Source organism: Mesoplodon bidens, assembly GCF_964165515.1.
Source record: "Mesoplodon bidens genome assembly, chromosome: 12".
NCBI lineage: Eukaryota > Metazoa > Chordata > Mammalia > Artiodactyla > Ziphiidae > Mesoplodon > Mesoplodon bidens.
In genome coordinates this window covers 81,651,444-81,674,103 of record NC_138168.1, presented here as the reverse complement: position 1 = coordinate 81,674,103, position 22,660 = coordinate 81,651,444, and the positions used below count along the sequence as shown (strand labels likewise).

The 22,660-nt window shown below is 40.5% G+C and overlaps 1 protein-coding gene across 5 annotated transcripts in view; it reads left to right on the top strand.

Moving 5' to 3' along the window:
• The window catches only part of CNKSR3 (CNKSR family member 3), a gene marked incomplete at its 5' end in the record, with an annotated part of 104,056 nt that overhangs the window by 65,297 nt on the left and 16,099 nt on the right, over window positions 1–22,660 (top strand). For 2 of the 5 annotated variants that reach the window (XM_081251207.1, XM_081251208.1), the window contains 6 exons: window positions 68–247; window positions 6,787–6,989; window positions 7,502–7,589; window positions 13,263–13,304; window positions 16,068–16,187; window positions 18,205–18,264. In XM_081251207.1, coding sequence (XP_081107333.1) covers window positions 122–247; window positions 6,787–6,989; window positions 7,502–7,589; window positions 13,263–13,304; window positions 16,068–16,187; window positions 18,205–18,264 — 639 coding nt within the window. The remainder of the gene's footprint in view (window positions 1–67; window positions 248–6,786; window positions 6,990–7,501; window positions 7,590–13,262; window positions 13,305–16,067; window positions 16,188–18,204; window positions 18,265–22,660) is intronic. The other 3 variants (XM_081251211.1, XM_081251210.1, XM_081251209.1) reach the window with 2 other exon arrangements.

The following is a 22,660-nucleotide window of genomic DNA, read 5'->3' as shown; positions in this document are numbered from 1 at the left end:
GTGGGCATTTTTTTGAGTAAAGGAACAAAAATGACAATAATGGACCCTTTTGCTTTTTTTTTGGTAGGGTTAGATGATTGCCTGCAGCAGTATGTCCACAAGTTTGAACGGGAGAAGATAAATGGAGAGCAGCTGCTGCAGATTTCCCATCAGGATCTTGAGGAGCTGGGTGTCACACGAATTGGACACCAGGAACTTGTGTTGGAGGCTGTCGACCTTCTCTGTGCACTGGTTAGTTCAGGAAAAGGTGATCTGTACCGCCATATGTTTTTAAGAATCTCATCTTGTAAATCTCCACAGTTTTGCGCTTTAGCTTATCGTCATTTTCTTAATGATCCATGGAAGTAGAGCATGAGCTGAAGATAATATCAGAAGGGAAGAAAAGAAATCATTTGCTAGGTAGACTTGGCAAGCGAAGGCCTACAAGTTAAATCTGGCCCGCTATTTTTGTAAATAAAGTTTTATTGGAACGCAACCATGCCCGTTCATTTAAGTGTTATCTGTGGCTGCTTTTGTGCTACCATGGCAGAGATGGGTAGTGGTAACAGGGACCATGTGGCCCCTCAGATCCTAAAATATTTACTCTCTTGGCCTTTACAGAAAAAGTTGACCTTTTATGGAAAAAATTTCTGTATTCATCTTATTTTCTTATCTTTTAAAAAGAATAAAAAAGATGAAGATGGTCCTGAATGAACATGTCATCTTCTATATTGAAATGACAAATGGGTTCTGATTTTCGTGTCTGTTTTTGTTACTATAAAAAGAATTTTTATGTTTCACAGATATCTGTGATATTTCAATAACTGATACTGGTGCTTGGAATAATCAACCTGTGAAATGGCAGCTAGATGGGAAAAATGTGAACTTAGTTACATTTCGCAGCTGACTGAGTTTTGGCTTGAACGTGAGTGAGTAAAATCCTGCCAGGTTCCGACTCTTCATTACATCTGTGGCCGTGTGGGTAGTAGCTCTTTTAGGTATGGTTTAAAACCACCTCCAAGGGTACTGTGTTTATAAATTGGTTGGCATAGGGTGGGATCCTTGTCAGTCTGTTGTGATGCCATGAGAAGGATGCTGTTTCCTTAACTGTCAGGATTTGGGCAAACTCGGCAGCATTCAGGCTGGTTTAGTTACGCTGTGAACCTGAGCAAGGGGTTATATACAATTATATCCCTGAGAATGGTGGGAAAAAATGTGCTACCGATTATCTTGCCATTGCTGGTCCGCGTTCCGTTGATTCTTTAACACTTGCTGCATTGTGCGTGTTCTTCTTAAAGTGGATAGAACCTTGTCTTCTGCTCTGATATGTGCTACTCTTGTTTAGGAAAGTAATGGGGAAATTATTTGTGGTTGATAAATGAGCTGCCACCAGGAAGATGCTGTGGCCAAGTGATCTGAGAGCTGGTCTGGGAAGCAGGCTTTTGCATTTTAATCCAGGCTTTGCTGCACACTCCTGGCTCTGTGACCTCCAGGGAGATGGTGGTGTGTGTTTTCCCCGTTTGTACAGTGATGCTCCCCTAGATGTGGCTGTCTACTAACCTGTAAGTGTTTTGCACTGCCCAGAAAATATCTGAGTCCTGTTTATTATTAAAACTGTATGTTTTTCATACAGTAAGACATGCTTGAGTTTAGTCTTGTCCTTTCTGGGAACATTACTTTTTGGACTTTTCTGCTATTTCAGATCATCTCTTTCACTTTGTGGTAGGACTTGGAGGGCAGGTCAATAACTTTGAAATCCACAGTGTGGGAGGAGAGCAGGCAGGATGGACTGGACGCAAGTTGTGGACCTCAAGTGGGATAATTAACATAACAGCTGCCTCCCCGCTTTCCTCCCTTCCCTACCTCTTAAAATATTAGACTAAAGTGAACAGAGCTGGACAAATGCCAGAACCTAAAGCTGTGTTTTATCTCTTACAATTTCCTCCTAATTTCCTTTGTAGACAAAGTTTTGACCTCAGACTCATTCTGGACGTGCTTCATGTAGCAGAGTGCTAGTGAATGCATTTGACACGAGGGTCACAGAGGGTTCTTAAATGAATGTGCCTTTTCTGGGTTGGGGAGGGTTTTAGAGTATTTCACTAAAATATCTTTAGCCTTGCTATAACCTCCTTTTAAAATATTCTTATGGTAATGCATCTATTGATCATACTGTGTTTAACCCATTCACACCATATAGATCTTTGTGTATATAAATAGGTGGTAATTTTTTGCCTTGAACAGTCCATCCCCTGGACAGTTAATATGTGTTTGCTGTTGTCCCTGGTATTATGGAAGACATTTTTATGTAAACAGTTTAGTGGATGTTGATTTTATGATGGACAGGAAATGAGTAGAATTAGAAGTAAGAGAGGGGGAGGAAAAAACAAAAGCCCCTGGAAAGTTTTGGAAAGAAAAGTGCCGATCTTTAGGAATCTAAGGAATCTTTAGGAATCTTTAGGATCTTTAGGAATCTAAAATAGGGAATAGCTATTGATTAAGGTTCCAAACTGATGAGCAGATGGGCCACAAAGAGCTGGTTCTGGATATAGGGAGCAAGGAGAAAAACTCCCTTTTGTGAACACTGACCTTGGCTGGCTGGAGTGGCTTAGGAGAGTGACTTGTTTTCTGAGGCGAACCAGGACCACTTCCCAGGATTGAGTTCAGAGTCGGAGCCCACTTTTTCTCCCTCTCTCTGGGGCAGAGGGTGACTGGGACCAGCTGTAGAGCTGCTTTTTCCAGTAGCTATTAGCCACATGTGACCATTTAAATTAAAATTAATTAAAGTGAAATAATAAAATTCAGTTCCTTAGTCACAGAGCTACATTTCAAGTGCTCAGTAGCTACTTGTGGCCAGTGGCTACCATATTTGGATAGTACAGACAGAGAACATTTTCATCATTGCAGAAAGTTCTGCTGAGGACAGCATTTGTCTCTAGGGTGGGATTGAGGGTAAAAATGTATAATTGCAAGACCCATTTTCGTTGCCAGATCAACCAAACCCTAGTTTCCTAAAGACCAAGGCAGGGGCAGATTTGTTTTTAAGGTTGAAGTAGGCTGAGAAAGTGCACAAAGTTGGAATCCATACACGTTTGAAGTGATGCCACCTACCTGTGTGCTTAAGTGAAATACCTGTAATGTGTCTACCTGCCCTGGGTGCTTCTGTGCACTCGTGTACCCCTGAGATGACTCACTGTTTATTGTTTACCCAGCCATGGCAACAGTTAAAAACTGGTATCCTTTTTGTTATGGGGAGAAATAGTGAAGGAAGAGGAGTCCGTTCTAGCAATTTGTATTTAACTTGATCTTGCTTATGAACTTATTAAACTGTGAAGTATACTTCTTAGGCTGAAACTTAATTGACCCAAGTCAGTAAAATGGATTTGATTGTGTGACTGTGAAACTCCTTAATCACCATGTATGTTAGATCACAGACAGAGCTAGTAGGAATGGGGAAAGAAGGTGGCGGAGAAGTTGTGTAAGGTTTGTCCTTAGCTAAAATGTGTACAGTTTATGACTCCAGAAGAGCGAGAATCTGCCTCTTTCCTTTTCTCCTGTCTCATGTGTTGTTTCTCTAGCCAGACGAGGAAATGACCCCTGATGGCTAACTTCTAATGACGTGAGATCTCAGTGGAAGGTTTGTAGTACGTGTCTAGATTTTTGGAGATTCATTTCATTTCTTAGTTCGTACTGTGTTGATACCTTATCTTAAATTAAGCAATTTCTGAAGGAGACAGATATTAGGGAAAAGATTAGTGACAGTAATCAAATCTGGTCTGAGAAATTATTCATTTACTGTCTTTCATTGTGGGACACTTAAGTCAATAATCCTTTCCTGATTATGTTTCTATAGTAGGGGTTCTTTGGAGCTAATATAATCAGTTTCTTGTTCTCTTCTTATTGTGGAATGGGGTGGAAGGGGATGGAATTTTCCTTCCTTTCTTTGTTCCTTCTTTACTGCTTTTTAAAATTATAATCTATGTAGAAAAAGCAAAACTACAGTGACAGAAAGAAGATCAGAGGTTGCCAGGGCCTGGGGGTTGGGGAAAGTGACTATGCAGGGGTATGAGGGATGTTTTGGGGGCGATGCAAATGTTCTGTATTGTGATTGTGATGGTGCTTATGTGACTATTTACATTTGTTAAAATTGATTATGTCGCGTACTTAAAATTAGTTTTATGCATCATAAAGTATACCTTAATAAAGCTGATTAAAATCTCTTAAACATAAAATAAAATTATAATCTATTATAGCTACATCTGTCTATCCTTCTAGTCCCGTGATTTGTTTTTTGGGGAAAAAAAAAGAATCAGAGAAACTGAATGGAAATGAAAAGAACCAGTTAACAAGCTACACTCCTCCTTTGTTTTAATATTAAAAGTGGTAGGTTTGTAGAAGATTGAGGTTTAAAATTTCCTGTAACCCTAAGATGAATTTAATCCTCTTTGAGTTCAAGAAATAAATGTTGTCTACAGTAATAAAAGTTCCGAGTAATTCATGGTGTCATTGGCTATAGAAAGCTGAGTTTCCTGCTTTTAGTTCAGAACTCTTGCTGTAAGTCTGCAGGCTGACTAATTAACTGAATAAGGGGACACTTCCCTTTAATCATAGTCACAAGTGCTTCAAAACAACCTGTGTCATGTGGCTCTTTATCCACTCAGTTTTGAGTCTTTGATTCTCTGATTTAAAAAGCCATGGTGAAAATCCATCTTTTTATTTTTGTCTTCTCTACTGAAGGACAATGCCATATTCTGGTCTCCAGAAAATGACAGTGGAACAAAAACAGAATGAATATCAAGTTTAGATGGAACATCACTGTTAATACAGAAGACTCATTTTTGTTCTGAAATTTACATTTTTTTTAAAGCTCACAAAGACAATTTCAGTTAATGCATCTGAAAAAAAATGCATTTTTTTCTTTATAATTGTTCTTAACTCTTTTCTATATACATTTAAAAAATATTTTTTATTTTCTAAGAAGCAACATGCCACATAAATTTAAACTTCACATAAAATCTAATTAAAGTGTGCAGTGTTTTCATTCAGGGTATTGTCTTCTGTTGTTACTGTTGCTACTTACCATTGTTCATCTTGCCAAAAGAAAAAAGTTCTCACAGACTCCCTGGTTTATTTATGCTTTACGTATCTTGATTTGGGGACATGGCTCACCCCTCCCTGAGGCATTAGAGATGGGGCTATAACAGAGGAGGGACCAAGGGACAGGCTAGATGCAGTGGGGACAAAAGCAGTGATCAGATCCAAAGAGGGCCCACCGGCCTCTCAGAAGAGTGAGGTCCAGGTTGGCTGAAGCTGGCTGAAAGAAGCTTCTAACACATCAGAGGGGTTGGAGCAGGTCAGGATAGAATTTAGGGGGATTAAACAATTTGCTAGTTTGTGTTAGATCCAGGATGACTGGCCACTTCTCTTTTTTCTTGTCCAGTGCCCATCCTGGTTTCTGTGTCATCGCTTTGCCTGTTCTTGGACAGGGTGTGTGGAAGGGGGCATATACAGCATCGTGATCCAAAGCTTGTACCCTCGATGCAGATTGCCTTGGTTAGAATCCCCCCCAACTGCCACCGATTAGCTGTGTGGCTTTGGAGAATTTATTGAATGTCTCTGTGCCTCAGTTTTCTCACCTGCAAAATAGAGATAATATCACTTCCAACCTCATATGCTGTTTTACCTGAGATGTTTGCCGAGCACTAAGCCCGGTTTCTGGCATAAAGCGTTCAATAGTGTTGGCCATATATTATAACCAATTTTTAAATGATACCACATTCTTGCTTTGGGATGCTATTGACACAGTTTAATATACCCCAGAAATATTTTCACTTTTTTCTTAAAAAAGGATGAAACACCAATTTAAGATGTGTACATGCAATTGAATACTGAAATTCATCCTCCCCCCAAAGTCATGTCAGATTTACATGTCGTTTCTTGTTGTTACTTGGGATTTGTTCTTTATCTGGAAGAGAGTAGTCTAGGGCAATAGTGTCACGTGAAACGGATTTTTTTAAAAGCATCCAGGTAAGTCAAACATTGTTCAGAAAGAACGGAGGTTAGAAGCTCACAAGATGGAAATGACCTTCCAGGTGAATTGATGTCTAGTCAGTGCTGTTCTGTTTCTGTGTGACTTTTATCTGATGGAAAGTCCTCCATTCAATGACTGCTTTACGTCTGCTGTCCTGGAAATGCAGTCATGAGTAATACACACAGAGCCCAGCTCTCGCAGACCTTGCATCTGACTTAGAAAGACAGCAGTGAACAGGGTGGTTCAGAGATGACAGAGGTGATGGCTAGAGAGTGACCTCAGGAGGTACTTGGCAGTGTCTGGAGACATTTTTGTTTGTCACAACTGGGGACCGGATGCTACTGATATCTAACGAGTAGAGGCCAGCTAAACATTCTACCATCTACAGGAATCCCACCCCCCAACCCAGACAAACAATTATTAGGCTTTCAATGTCACTAGGGCCCAGGTTGAGAAACTGCTCCAGATGGTCCTGGAAGCCGTGAAGAGGAGGGGACATTTGGGCTAATTAGGATGTGATAGGAAGGAGCTGTCCATGCCAACCTTTGTGGGAGGAGAATTTCGGGAAGAGAAACTAGCAAGACAAAGTCCCTGAGGCAAGAGGAACAGAGGCAAGGCTGGTGTGGCCCATGTGGGTGAGAACAACACTGTGAGCAAATCATGTAGGGTTTTGTGGCTGACATAGGAGTTACTCAGGTAGCTCAGTGGGTTTTTGGTTATTATGAGCGTTTGGACATTGTTGATTGTTTTGAATTTTTCCCTTTGATTTTGTTTTCCAGAATTATGGCCTTGAAACCGACAATATGAAAAACTTGGTTCTGAAACTGCGAGCATCTTCCCACAATTTACAGAATTACATAAGCAGCCGGAGAAAAAGTCCAGGCTATGATGGGAACACCTCCCACAAGCCCCCCAATGAGTTCCTGACTTCTGTGGTAGAGCTCATAGGCGCTGCCAAGGCCTTGTTAGCTTGGCTGGACCGGTAAGTGATGGGTGTGCTTTACTGTCCTGTAAAAGGAGGGTCCGAGATGCATAGAAGTCGGTGTTTTGCCTGAGGAACAGGAACCTTTATCCCTTTCTTGCCCTTGCCATTGGACCTGTCCAGGACTTTGGGGTCAGTGGTCCATTTTAGGGTCCCTTTGGAAGTTCCTGAGGTGAATAGCAGGAATGAATTAACCTCAGCTTAGAGAAGAATTAAAGTTGAGTTTTACTGAGGTTAAACATTACTGATTATTTGTTTGTATGAAGGCTGTTAGTTGACTTTTGAAGGTATGTACATTCTCTTGGCTCAGCTTTGGACGTGTTTTTATCTAGAACTTCTCTGTCTCTGTTCTACTCAGATTCCTATTTTCTGTGTTACTTGAGAGGAAACAGTTACATAACAATTTAAACCAGCCTGTTGTGTAGCTGTGCTTGTTAACACACAGTGTGGGATCCCAGTGGGTTTATCCTCTCCACTTTTTTTTTTTAAAGAGAACTTTCATTGCTTTCTAGGGCTCCATTTACAGGGATCACTGATTTCTCAATAACGAAGAACAAAATCATTCAGCTTTGCTTGGACCTGACCACTACAGTCCAGAAGGTCAGTACATCACTGGTGTTTTCTAAAAGTTTTTTTTCCCTTTTCCTTTTCTTCAAAGGGTTTACATGTAGGTATAAAGTACCATTCTTTCTTTCTCCCCCTTTCTCCCCCCATCAGAGCTGGGGAGAGATGAAGGGCTTTAAGTTAGATGAATTTACAGATAGTTTCTGTGAAAAATGACTAGTGACCTTTACATCAAAGATTACCTTCTTTTGCTTTAAAATAGTTGAGCAAATAGCCCTGTACTTTCTCTAAAATGTTAGAGCACTTAATATTTTTAAAATAGAAATTCTGGAGTAACTACATTTCACCATAATCTTTGTTCTGAGTGTGTTACTGTATCTGCTTGTTAATTTTCTTTTCATTTTGACCTCTGGTGGTTAGGTTAACCAGTCAGGAGGAGCTTGGTGGTGATTCAGTAACAAACAGCCCCCAAACCTCAGCAATTTACTCCTGGATTCTCTATATCCAAATGGGTCAGCTGAGGGATCTGCTTCAGCTCGCCTCACTTCAGGTTGCAGGCTGACAGAACAACCAGTGTCTTACGTTGTTTGTCTCTGGGGCAGAGGTGCAGAGAACCTGGGTGATTCTCACACTGACAAATGTTCTGGTTTGGAAGTGACACGTCAGTTTCACACACAGCTCATTTGCCAGACCTTCGCATCTTAGTGAAGGCCAGGAAGATATTAACTGGCATGTAGCAGACTGTTGTAAAATTATTTTTGAATTGAGTTGAGGCCATAAAATGTACGGAAGAACTTGTTCTTTTTTCACATCTCACTAGGTTTGAAAATTCTGTGATTGCACATTTGTTTCCGCTGCTGATTTGGCAAAAAGTAAAGAACATCCTTTCCTCGGTTCTAATCATGCCATAAAATAGATGCAGTTCTGAAAAGCTATGTGCTTTGTGTCTGTTCCCGGAACATGAAGAGTGAAGTTTGGCTGTTGTTTAAGGTCCAGTCCTGAGCAGCCCTTGAACTTGAGGCACGTGGGACTTCATCATTATGCTTTTGAGGCCATGTTCTTAGGAAAACGCTCAGAGCAGTAAAGTGGCTCTGAGTTTCAGCTCTTTTTTATAGTGCATAAAATAATTTTGACAGAAAGAGTCTGATACCAATCACGGTGCATTCATCATGTAGCCACCAAGTCCTGGCATTTGAGGTAGAGGCTGCCCAGGGGTACAGATCCCACTCAGAAGGGTGCCCACTGGGCATCCTCATCACATTTACCCCTGTTTACTGGGGCCGCATGATGCCTGGCCCGTGATTCATGGTACTTTTTAAATGTGTGTTTAAGCGAATGAGATAATGCTTTTGACACATATGCTGTTGAGAATTTGTCGCTTATCGGGAAAAATTTAACCCAAACTTAAGGGACACAACAGGTATTGTTTCTATTTGTGTTTATTTTTTGTTTTTGTTTTCCCTTTGGTGCTCATTGAGCGTATGCTTCAGAGACAGACAGCTATGGGTTCAAATACTACCTCTACCATTACTTAGCCCTGGGACATTGGACAAGTCACTTCAAATTTATGAGTCTCAATTTTCTTACCTGTAAAATGGGAATACTAACAGTTACGTTACCAGATGATTTGCTGGAATTTCTACAAGTTATTGTGGAGTAAGAAAAAAGGGGAAAAAAGTGTAAGAGGAAGACAAATGGTGACCAAAAAAATTTTAAATGTATGTATATATGTATTTGTAATATGCAGTACATCTGAAAACCTATATACAAAAGAATATATATTGGGGCTTCCCTGGTGGCGCAGTGGTTGAGAATCCGCCTGCCAATGCAGGGGACGCGGGTTCGAGCCCTGGTCTGGGAAGATCCCACATGCTGCGGAGCAACTAGGCCCGTGAGCCACAACTACTGAGCCTGCGCGTCTGGAGCCTGTGCTCCGCAACAAGAGAGGCCGCGATAGTGAGAGGCCCGCGCACCGCGATGAGGAGTGGCCCCCACTTGCCGCAGCTAGAGAAAGCCCTCGCACAGAAATGAAGAGCCAACACAGCCATAAATAAATAAATAAATAAATAAATAAATAAAATTAAAAAAAAAAAAAAAAAAAAGAATATATAAATACAGTGGGCAATTTGGAAGAAAAGTTGGGTTTACTTTGGCTGGAAGAAAAGTTGGGTTTACTTTGGCTGGGAGAAAAGTGGGGAGAGAATGTAGGAGGCAAGCCAAAGAACAGAAAACACTTATTCTTTTACAAAAAGCATGTATGTGACCACATTTACTTATTCATACAAAATTAGATCTAGAGAATTAGTATAGAATATTTAAAAAATAGTAATACCTACCTCAAAAGATTATGAAGATTAAATAAGATATATGTATAGCACAGTGCCTACTTAAGAAATAATAGCCTATAGTAGGAAATATAAAAATCTTTTCTGGTACTGCTTTTCTGGAGCCGAACTTGATGGCTTAAGAAGAACACAAAGTTAACAAACATGTTGGGATTTCTGGTACTTTTTAGTTTATTTAAATTTGAACAATTTTTAAGGATTAAGACTGGCAATGTGTAAATATATATGGGAATGTCATTTTATGAACTTAGTTTGAAAAACATGTTTAGCTCTTGACGGACGTGTGTTTTCTGTAGTAATTGGAGAACGTAGTCGCTTTGGCAAGTAGTAAAATTTGTGTGCACAGTTGAAGGATGAGTGGAATGTCTTCTTCCACGTGCGGTGTCGTGGCAGCAGAAAGGCTGAATTTGCCAGGGGTTTCACACCCTCTCACAACTGCGAGAAGTGCAGTTTTTCTCCAGACTTCTTGGCAAAAGATCTTTTGACTCTTTAGGAAGAAACCTGCCTTTTCCATTTGTTGCTTTTTTTTTTCCTGGGGAATTGAAGGAATAAAAGCTGTGTCTCTTTATTTCTGGTGACAAGGAACATGTTCTCCTAGAGTCTTTATTCTCTGTGTCCCTGTGTGTGAAGACAGGCATTTGTTTGTCCCTTTTCTTCTTTCTCTATTCCGCAAACTGCCACTCTCCCCTCCTCTTTCTTGTTACTTTCTCTGCATCCTTCCCTCTGATGACAGTGTGTACCTCTCCAGAGTGGAAGGATAAACAGTTGTTGTTTTCTTCCTCCGTAAGAAAATGGCACTCTTCTTCTTCTTCCTTGTGCTAATTAACTTTTTTTCTTTCCTTTTTTTAGTTGAAGTATAGTTAATTCACCATGTTGTGTTAGTTTCAGGTATATAGCAAAGCGATTCATTTACGTCCCACACCGAGTCCGTGGATAGACCTTCCGTCCAGTTTTCAGGCTATAATTTCAGGTGAAGTCTCCTGGTGGGAAGGGATTCTGATCTCTTTCTTTAATCTGTCCTCCTGAAGTTGTGAGGGCATGAAAACTGGCAGGAGACAACATGGCAGTGGCAGATGCTGGGTTCCAGTGTAGGAAGAAATGCTGAGCAGTAGAGAGCCCAGAAAAACTGAATGGAAAGGAAGCATACCATCCCGCAGAGGAGGGAAAGTCAGGAGACCATTTACTGGGAGCTGTTTGGGTCTCAGGTGTGGACTATCTGCCTGACGTGTGTTGTCACGTTTAATTCTCAACAGTTCTCTGAGACAGGTTTTATCATCCTCACTTTACAGAGAAGGAAACTGAGCTATGGAGAGGTTAAACCCATCTCCCAAGGCTCCTCAGTTAGTAAGAGAGTAGAATAAGGAAGAGTGGCAAAGAAGGAGCAGCTGCTAGCTGCCCTGGCTGGGTCTCTGCCAGGTTGATTGGCCTGAGTCTGCTGATCCAGGTGACCAAGGAATGTGACAAAGCTCAGGCTTCTGTCGGGGTCATGAAGGGCTGACTTGGTTCCAGTTCTTCTTTTTTCCATTCTGTTGCCTTCATGCCAAATAGCATGAAGTCAGGCCTGCAGCTGCTTCCTCCCGGTAGGAATGGGTGTGGGAACCCACGTTCACGGGGGCGGAAGGTGAAAAGCGGCGCTTTCACACGCTGCCTTGGACACTTCGTGGAGACGGGCGTGCTCCTCTCCCACTGGCTCCATCACCACAGGAGCCCATTTTCTTGGTGGCTTCTCGGATCCGTCAAGGAATCAAGTTTGAGGGACCATGAGGTCACACATGCACCTTGATGCTTGGGCCCTGGTGTATGGACAGGAGCTCTCTGCCTGTGGGTGATGACCTCCTGAGGATGACAGCCCTCGTACCATTTGGGATGTGTAGTGAAAAATCATAAACACAAATCATTCGTTTTATTTCTAGCACGAGACGGTGTAAGTCTTCTGTTTTGCTAAAGTTGACATTTATTTGAGAATTCTGTCCTTCAGATGGTGTGAGCAGGGGAGGGGCCGTCACAGTAGTTGATGGTTTAGTTCCATGCACAAGATGGAGGACGAAAAGCACAATTTTGAACTGTAATCATTCATATTTTACAGCAGGTGCTCCTGGAGTTTGAATTTATATCAGATTCACACATGCAAAAATGCATTCCTAAATTTCCCTTTTTAAAGTGTTTTCTCACTAGGCTGCTCTTTTCCCGAGACTCTGTGTAAATTTTGGGAGTAGTAGAGTGACTATTATTTCCCACATTTTTACCTAGTAGAGAAAATGTAAAAACCTTTTACGAAGAAGGCACCTAACATCTGATTATAAAATCACATAGGGTAGGCTATCATACATTTTTACCCCTACCCCCAGTGGCAGTAAAATATGACCTAAAATGACATTTTGATTGAAGTGAACATCTTTGTCTGATAAATCCAACAGAGTTGATTAGTATCCTTCCTGTACATAATATAATTCGCATTTTCCTTCGGGTGCCCCAGTTTGGGATTTACTGAATGGTGCCAAATAAACTGTCAAGCATCTCGTTGATCTCCCTTTTCTTCTGCAGGCACTCTGCCATGTTGATTGAAATCTGCTGTAGGTACGCTTTAGAAGGTTAACTGAGAGTTTCACGTTGGCAGTTTCACTTTGGCTGCTTTTTGACAGGACAATGGTTATTCCTATAATCAGCTAACTGGGTTCATAGGGTCCCGAGTCTTTTGTTCTTAAGCTGAGTAAACAATGCTTTGCATTCCAGCCCATTCTTTAATGTCATCAATAGCATGCCTCAAGACCACTTTTCTGGCAGTGTGTTAATGAACGTTTTGTTGAACGCTTTTCATCTATTAAGGGCTGAAATATCTGATTTAATCTCAGTGGCGCTTAAAATAAACTCTGTGGCTAAGTTTACTCAAGCCCTTATTTGAAAGCTATTCTTATGGGCAGGCCCAGAGCTAAAGACTCCAGGCTTGTTGGCCCAGTGCTAGCTCAGCCTGGGGTCACATTTGAGAGTCCTTGTCAACTTTCTTGGACTCTGACTTCTGGCTTCCTACTCTCTGTACAGTCTGGATAATAGGTGGATTTTCAGTTCTGGTGATTCTTGTAGTCTTTCTGATTAAATAATTGGTCAGATGGGTTCCTTGGATGATTAGCATCCTGGGTCAGGAGAGATTGAAATCTTAGGAGGAGTCAAATGTCAGCTCCTTTCCTGCTCTGCCCTCTTCTCCCATCCAGGTCTCTCCTCAGATGGTCCAAGGACTGCTCAGGCTGCAGTGTGGGAGGTGTGTCAGGGACCTCCTTGGACCCCAGGAAATATCTAGTGAGCTAAGCCAACGGTTTCTGAAAGTTTTTAGCTCTTATAGTTTTCATTTTCTTCTTTCTTCCTTTAGGATTGCCTTGTAGCAGAAATGGAGGATAAAGTTTTGGCTGTAGTAAGTATACCTTCTAAAAGTTACAGTAAAATTCCTTTTCCCAAAACAGTGGGAATCACATGAATTAAAGTAAATGTACTGTGGCTAATTATTTCAGGATATGCTTCGAAATATCGGCTTTCGGGATATGAGTCTATTAATTTAGGTGGAAAAGGAAGAATAAAAGTTATTTAACAATAAGACCAACTCCTGTGGAAATTCCTGTGCTTAAATTGGGTATATTGGGGTCTCTGCTTTACTTTTTTTTCCCCTGCTCTGAACCCTTCATCAGGGTACAATTATACTTAAATTACTAACTAGCCTGTTAATCAGGGTTAAACTGATGTGCAAATTTCACTTTAGGACCATTTTGTTTAAAAAAAAAATCTTGGCAAAAACCTTATGATAGAGGGGAGATGTACTGTGACCGTTTAAAGAGCATTCTGTAACTATTCATCATCACTTCCTCCTTTTGACATAAGCCAGCCTGTGCTCTTTTGATAAGGCCTTCCTCCTACTGATGTTGAGGAATTTAGCAATGAAACTTCTATAAATATATTTTCCATAAATAGGGAGGCTAAACACATTGGAGGAATGTAAAAAGTGTCACTTCTTGGATTCTCCCCCTTGGGAAAAAATAATCACTCTTTGGAATCTCCTGATTTCTTTAGTTGTTTAATTTTCAAAGGTTAGATGAATCTGATCGGGAGAAATAACCACACGTAGCCACTGTGATTTCTACACGGGGGCCACTTAACAGGGATCCTCACGTCTCTACTGTTGTACCTGGTCAGTGTTTTGCGTTCAGAGAATGTGAGCCATCACTAAAAAGATCATAGACCTAAATGTAAAATGCAAAACTATAAAATGCCTAGAAATAACAGGAGAAAATCTTGGTGACCTCGGGTTGGGCGATGAGTTTTTACATACAACACGAAAAGCGTGATCCAACACGAAAAGCGTGATCCATGAGAGAAAAATGGATAATGTAGACTGCATTAAAATGAAAAACACTGCTCCATCAATGCACTGAGAATGAAAGACAAGCCACGGACTGGGAGAAACTGTTTTCTGAAACTCATATCAGATAAAGGACTTGTAGCCAAAATACACAGAGAATTCTTAAAACTCAATAATAAGAAAACAAACAACCTAATTAAAAAGTGGACAAAAGATCCGAACAGACACCTCATGGAAAATGATATACAGCTGGCAGATAAGTATATGAAAAGATGTTCAACATCATGTTTCATTAAGGAATTGCAAATTAAAGTAACAACAAGGTACCACTATACACCTATGAGGATAACTATAATCCAACACATGATGGCACCAAATGTGGAGCAATAGGAACTCTTGTTCATCGCTGATAGGAATGCAAAATGGTACAGCCACACTGGAAGACCCTGTGTCAGTTTTTTACAAAACTAAACATACTCTTACCCTACGATCCAGCAGTTGTACACCTAGGTATTTACCCAAATGAAAGAAGCTTATATCACAAGAACCTTCACAGAATGTCATAGCAGCTTTAATCCTAACTGCCAAAACTTGGAAGTAGCCAAGATGTCCTGTAGGTGACTGGTAAACAAACTGGTACATCCAGACAATGGAATGTTATTCAGCAATAAAAAGAAATGAGCTATCAAGCCTTGAAAAGATATGGAGGAATCTTAAATGCATATGACTAAGCGAAAGAAACCAATCTGAAAAGGCTACATACTGTATGATTCCAACTATATAGAATTCTGGAAAAGACAAAACTATAGAGACAGTGAGAAGATGGGTGATTGCCAGGGGTTCATAGTAGGGGAGTGGAGACAGACAAGGAGGTGGAGCAGAGGGAATTTTTAGGGTAGTGAAACTCTTCTCTATGATACTGTGATGGTGAATATATGACATTATGCATTTGTGAAAACCCATAGAACTGTACACCACAGAGGGTGAACCCTGATGTAAACTACAGACCTTAGTTAACAATAATGTAACGCTATTGGTTGATCAGTTGTAACGCATGTACCACACTAATGCAAGATGTTAATAAAATCTTGTTATTATTAACTGTTATATAACTGTGTTGGAAACTGTGTTGGCGTAGGGAAGGAAGTATATAGAACTCTAACTTCTGCTCAGTTTTTCTCTAAAAACTGTTTAAAATATAAAATCTATTTAAAAAAAAGGTGCAGGTGGGCTTCCCTGGTGGCGCAGTGGTGGAGAGTCCACCTGCCGATGCAGGGGACATGGGTTCGTGCCCTGGTCTGGGAGGATCCCACATGCCGCGGAGCGGCTGGGCCCGTGAGCCATGGCCGCTGAGCCTGCGTGTCTGGAGCCTGTGCTTCTCAACGGGAGAGGCCACAACAGTGAGAGGCCCGCGTACCGCAAAAAAACAACAAAAAAGGTGCAGGCAGAAGTATATATTTTTGTACCTTGTCCGTATTTGGTATGCAGAGAATGTGAGCAATCCCTGAAAAACCACACGGATGGCTGGGGAATACAGGATTCTTTAACTGCTGAAAGGGGGTTTCTGCCCAGCCTGTGCGCTTCAGTGGTTATAAACGAGTTAATATAAAAGGTGCGCTTGTTAAGCAAAGCTGAAATATTGGCACTAGTCCCACACATTGCAAATATGGACCCCAAGTGCCATGTGTTCACTGAGCAGTATTATCACCGTAGTATCACAACCAGAGCTAAAGATGATAGGTGAAGTGCATTTAAAAAAAAAATTCAGCCGGAGATAAACTTGGTTAATGATTGAACCTTCCCTGTTTGCCTCTCCAACTCTAGGTCAAGGTTTTAAATGGCATCTGTGATAAAACAATCCGATCTACCACGGATCCTGTTATGAGCCAGTGTGCGTGTCTGGAGGAAGTTCACTTACCAAACATTAAACCTGGGGAAGGCTTGGTAAGAATTCTGACAACACTTGTTTATTTTCAAATAACATCGTCATTTATTAAAGTTGGTGTGTATGTGTGTGTGTTTTTTTAAAATTCCTTATTGCTTTCACTAGAATTCTGAATAGTAGAATTCAATTAGACTGTCTTCCATTATGTAGTTAGGAATTTGCCATCTTGAACTGTTGATAAGTTTTATGTCTTCAAAGTATAAAAATAAATACTGTTTTAAAACTATATACTCATATCTCGAAGAAATTGTCTTAACAGTGTTATTTTTAGGCCTTAGCAGTTCAAGGAGATAGAAAACATTTCCACAAAGGAAAGGTGGTCTCTGGGTATGAAACAACATCTGCTTTGAAGTCTCTGTTACCACTTAGGCTGAGAAGAGACTGGCTGAAGGAAATGATTCTTAAAAAAAAGTTCAGAAATGCTTTAAAAGTAATGTATGAGCTCTGTAATAACAGGCCCTGAGAATACATACAGGTAGATTCCTAGATCAGCACCTAGGTACCTACATCTCCAAATACCTAGCATGCAGCCGATATGGTTAATCTGCTGACATTTAAGTGAGGAAACTGTGAGGCCCATTGATGAGCTTAGAGGCTTTGAGTCAGAGTGTGGTTTAAATCCCAGCAGTCCAGTGACTTTACCTCTTTATGTGTCAATTTCCTCATCTGTCAAAAGTGAATAATAATAATGATAATAACCCTCACGGGGTTGTTGAATGTATTAAATTAGATGATGCCTGCTGAGTGCCAGATGCTGGACGAATAGTATGTGTGCAGTAATTGGTGGCTGCAGCTACTGTGGCTGGTATTGATGAGGGGGAGGGGGGAGGGGGAGGGGGGGTGCCTAGTGTGTAGGTAGCTGTGGGAAGATATCAGGGCAGTCTCTGCTCTCCAGATAGGAAAACAAAAATCAACCAAATGTTGACAAGCCCACATTCTTGGTAAGGAGAAATGTACATACCGAGACTGCTTGGCTTCAAAGTAAATGATGGCTTATAATGGAGTACACACAGAAGGCTTCCTGGAGATGGGTTTATTCACATATTGAAGCGGAGAACTGCCTCGCGTGGGCAGAAATGGAGTTGCCATTTCAGAAGGTAAAGTTATGCAAGCAAAGCTCTGGGAAGAGGAGTACTGTGTGGAGGGGGAAGCCAATTACTCTGCCGATGCAAGTGGTGGGAAAGGAGAGGACAGGCAGAACCGTGCAGGTGTTAGTGTTGGATGAGGTGCTCATTGCCGAGTGTGGTAGGTTGCTGAGCAGGGCAAGTTCACGGTCAAAATGACTTCTGAGGAGAAGCTATGTTATTATCAATACAATATCCGTACCAGGGTGAGCAACTACTCTTTGCTCTGTTTACTTTTGCTCTTTGCCCATCTTATCAAAGTTTAATAAACCTTCTTTTTTATACATGCTGTGTCAAACTACAGAGATGTTTCCTCCATGCTAGGCATTCACCTCTGAGTTTGACTACCGGGCCTTTGAGGAAGGAGAGTATTAATCTATACGCCCCCCTTAAAATGCAAGAGTGCCTGTTTCTAGTTTACTTCCTATGTTGTGTTACTTAACAGTCTTTGCTCATACATCCTGGTCTGGTTGTTAGTGGCTTGAATAAGTTACCGTGCATGGACTGCTGAGACCAAATTAACTGAATATATTGTGTCACTACACAGAGAAGGAAGTGGTCGGGAGAGGACCTGCCTTGTTTGAACTGCCTCATTCATTCAACAGGTCTGAGAACATTCTTTCTGAGTCCCCAGAGTTAGACCAAAATTCTGTGCGCCTGGTACACAAATTATAATATCAAAGAGATCTTGTTTCTGATTTCTTTCACCAGTATTTCGCCTTGGTTAGTTCCCCTTCCTGCTCTGTGGATCTTGTTTTGCAATGTTTCAGGAGACTGAAAAACGAGTGGTGTTCTGAAGGGACTGCCTTTAATGTTTTATAAGTTTACGTCTCACTTGCGGCTCTATTTCTAAATGTTGGAGTAATGAGTTAATATGTCTGACTCACTCTAGGGCATGTACATCAAATCAACCTATGATGGATTGCACGTGATTACTGGAACCACAGAAAATGTAAGTGCTTATCCATTAAATGTAAAACCATTGTATGTTCAAACAGATTTGACAGAGTCCCTGTACTCTTCATTTAAATGTGTGCGTGCTGTTCTGTTGTATTATCTGTAGTGGGAGCAGCCGTGCCTGTTTTGTTTATTTCTGTGGCTAGCATGCAGCTTATCCAGCTGTCATCAATGTATTATTTAAGTTGTCCTTTATTGCTCTGGTTCACACACCTTGCCCAGTTTTTACTGCCACGCTTGCGTTTATTATTATTATTCTTATTTTTTTGCACCCTGAAAATGTTAACCCATAAATACAAAAAACAATGATCTCTTTGTTGTTGAGAATCCCTCTTATAAGAGCTGGAATTGGTGACCATATGTGTAAAATATAGATTTTTAAAAATGGAATTTATATGTGTCACCAGAGTGACTATTTTGGGATTTTTGCATGACAAAGATTCTTTTTATAGAGCTGTATTTCATAATATTTGCATGATATTGAAATTTAGTTTTTCTCCCCCCTAATCCTTTGAATAGAAAAAGCAGGGCTGCTTCTACTGAAAGGGACTTTGTACCCTGTTATCTTCCTTTTGAAAATTCTGCTACATGAAAGGTTTTTCTTTAGCCCCTCAAACATTTTGAATTTGTGAAAAGTAGAGCTAATTGAATACTTTCTTTATGCAACCTACCTACCGTATGGCTAGCTTTTGAACGACACTGATATGGAGCTGGAAATGTCTGAAAAGCTTCCCTGCATCTGTGGAAAAGAAGCATGTGTATATGGAATTAGTTACTATTTAATCAATTAAGAGGAAGTAATTCAAGAAACAAGAGACTTGGCAACTACTTTTCTAATCTCTGGTGGAAATATGTATCGGAGTTTGAGCTTCAGCTGCTAGGTCTGTTGATAAAATAAAATAGCATGACCTTTGATCAGGGTTTGTGACACACACTTGATTTTTGTAATAAGAAAAAAATGGCATCGCTTAAGGCAGTCCATGAGTTATAAATTCATTGTGCAGTTCTGGGAGATGAATGAATAGAAGATGGTGGTGTCTTTAAGCATTCTTTGTTGAGCTCCACTGAGAATACACTGAGACCACTGGGAATTTTTATACCGCATCACCTAATAGGCAATAGTGGCACAGGACATTCTTCTTATAGGCTGGGGATGGTGCAAAAGAAAAAAAAAATCACAACAAATGCTCCTCCCTTATCCTTATCAGAGACTTTCTATATTTTAGCTGAACCACAATGAGAACAGAGTCATATACCACTCAGTACATTTGGTGGGGGGAGGGGCTGGATAGATTCAGAAGAATGGTGAATGTCGTTTCAGTTTTGTGTCTAGCGATTTGGTGATTGCATTAACAACCAGACCTGGGCAGTTCCAGACTCAATCGGGTCTTTGAATCCATTTCAATCTCGGAAGAACTTGTAGAACACTATAATAGTATTACCAGAAGGCGCACAGATTTCTTCCTTTCACTGTCTACCCCTCTCCCTCACCTCCCCCCTCTGCCCCTCGCCGCCACTTTTAAGGATGAGATAACTAAACAAAACTGCCTTTGAATCAAATGAAATGTCAAATGATACGTTCTGTAGAATCCCTACCAGATCATATAGGACTGGGTGAGAGATTCAGGGTTCACCTGGATGTGGTCGATCCTGCTGCTTCCGTACAGGATGGTAAACAAGTCCTCCTAGAGAGAGGTGGTTTCCATCTTGTTAAAGATCAAAAAAGGGGAAACTTGTCTTTTTCCGTCTGGTAATCCACTTGAAAATGTCCCTCATTCTTTCAATCAACCACCTTGTGTTCATTGTGTGTCTGGAATACGCCAGATACTTTCTAATTCTTGTCGATGAAAGTGGGAAGTTAGGTAAGAGTCCACTTCTCAAGGGCTTGAGCTGGATATTTTACACTTAATGCTGGACATTTTACACTTAAATGACAGTAGAAAAGTGCCAGCTCCAGGACAGCTTTCTGGCTATCACTTAAGGTCGTTATGACTTAAGCGACCCTAAGTCAGAATGTTTTAATGCAAGTCTAGTGTTGGGGGGTGGTAGTGGACAGAATCCCCAAACTGCATTCCCTCTATCTTGGACTCCAGGCTGAAGCAATGCGAGGAGGTCATCTCAGGCCTCCTGTCTACTTTTTCTGGTTTTTTTTGGAGGTTACCTGAGCAGCCAGGATCATTCCAAGGTGAGACTAACAGGATCTAGTGATTCTCTATCTTCTTTTTTGATGTTGTTCAAGACCTTGGCAGACTTCTTGATAGGACCTCATCCGTACTCCTACCCCCCACCCCCAACAGGAGTTGGGAAGTAGGTGAGCCTCTGAAGAATGGAGGCACTCTTCTCCAGGTCATCACTCTTCTGCAGCAAACCAGAACAAGCATCATTTTTCAATAGTCCGGCACATGGTGAAGATAGGCACGAGCTACTGCCCTAGGGAGAATTTTGGTTATCAGGCTCTCTCTTTACCAGTGTTCTGCCAAGCACAACTCTTAATCACTTGGTAGGATATTTGAGAAATGAATGGGAGAGGATCCTTAGGAAGGGAAGTCAGTTCAGGACACCGGGGCTTGTTTTTTAGATTGCATATCTATAAACAGGGACTTCCTGGCCTCAGGGCCATCTTTTAGAAAGTGAAGCGTACCTTAGAAGAATCCCCAGCCCAGGAAGGTTAACTGGACTGGACTGATTACGATCAGACTTACTAAAGTTGATCTGTACCCATGGGTTAGGCATCCGACACCAGGGGCAAAAAGGAGCTTTGATACGTTCATTTGTTTAAGAAGTGCTTCAGTAGAAAGAGATTTGAGACAAGCCATCTCCCTGTGGTACCCACGATGCTAGTCTCTCAGGTGAGGCACTGCTGGTTGTTATGGTAGCAGGTTAAGTGCTTTCAAAAATAACTGTTATAGTTACCTTACGTTGGCCCTAGGTAAATCAAAGAGACTGTTTCTACAGTTTAACACTACTTGCTCATTTCCTTTCTTTTTTTTCTCTCTCTCTTTTTTTTTAACTTGCTCATTTTTTTATTGAGCCTATCACAACAGCTGAGTGAGAAAATTCAGGAAGGGTGTCTTGAGTTTAATTGCTGTCCCCATCACTGTGTTCAAAGGTGCTATTTTTAAAGGATGGTTGTAAATTGAAGATTCAGTCAGCTATGTAAGTCACAAAATAAAACACTCTGGCTTAGATAACATTTGATTATAATTTGAAATCAAAGCTTGATCCTTTCTTTCTCTTTTGATCATATGAAATATCTTTTTTTTTTTTTTTTTTTTTTTGCGGTACGCGGGCCTCTCACCGCCGGGGCCCCTCCCGTCGTGGAGCATAGGCTCCAGACGCGCAGGCCCAGTGGCCACGGCTTACGGGCCCAGCCGCTCCTCCCGGACTGGGGCACGAACCCATGTCCCCTGAATCGGCAGGCGGACTCTCAACCACTGCGCCACCAGGGAAGCCCCGAAATATCTTTTTTTTTACATAGTTCTGTTTTATTTTACTCCGTGCATTTGTTGTTTTTACAATTTAATAATAATAATAATAATAATAATAATAATAATAATAATAAACTTATACTTCTAGGAAGGATTAGACATTACTCTTATTATAAAATATTTTTCAAATTTCATGTACAACTAAATGCCAAAATGTTTAAGTCTGAAAAATATATTAGTGAGAGAAAAAAATTTGAGATGAAATTATGGCACAGATTCCTTTTAAGATGAAATAATCACTTCAATATATAATTATAATTTGTCAGGGGAAAAATTTTAAGGTACTACTTTAATTTTAAAAACCACATAATAAGCATAAAATTATATTCTGCATCTTTCACTTACTATGTGTCCATAACACTGGACACATAGTAAGTTATTTAACACTGAATCTCAGTGTTCTCAAAACTCCATAAAATAAACCTAATGATATCTTAGGCTTAGGTAAAGGTTGTTGGCAGAATTTTTTCTAACCATTTTTTTAAATCATCTGAAATATCTTAAACATAAAGAGTTTAGTTTGATTCAGTGAACCAGAAACTATGGGGAAATATTTGACAAACAGGTTACATCTATTTATCTGTCTGTACACACATATGTGGATGTATATATATTTGTATCAATATTTGCAAATTTGTAGCAAACTATTATTTGAGGGAAACAAGGCCTGGACTTTGTTTTGATACCGTGACAACACATGCACTTAGAATTCCACCTGAAAATGCAAAAAATTTAAATTTTCTCTAAAGAAATATTTTCTATTGTCACTATCTTTCTATGTTAATAGCATTATGATAACATGTAAAAGAAGTTTAAGTAAAAGTAAGATTTAGTTTTAATAATTGCTTAAAAGGAAATGGTATGACAGGTACACTGATGATCTTTACACCTTAAGCAGTTGGT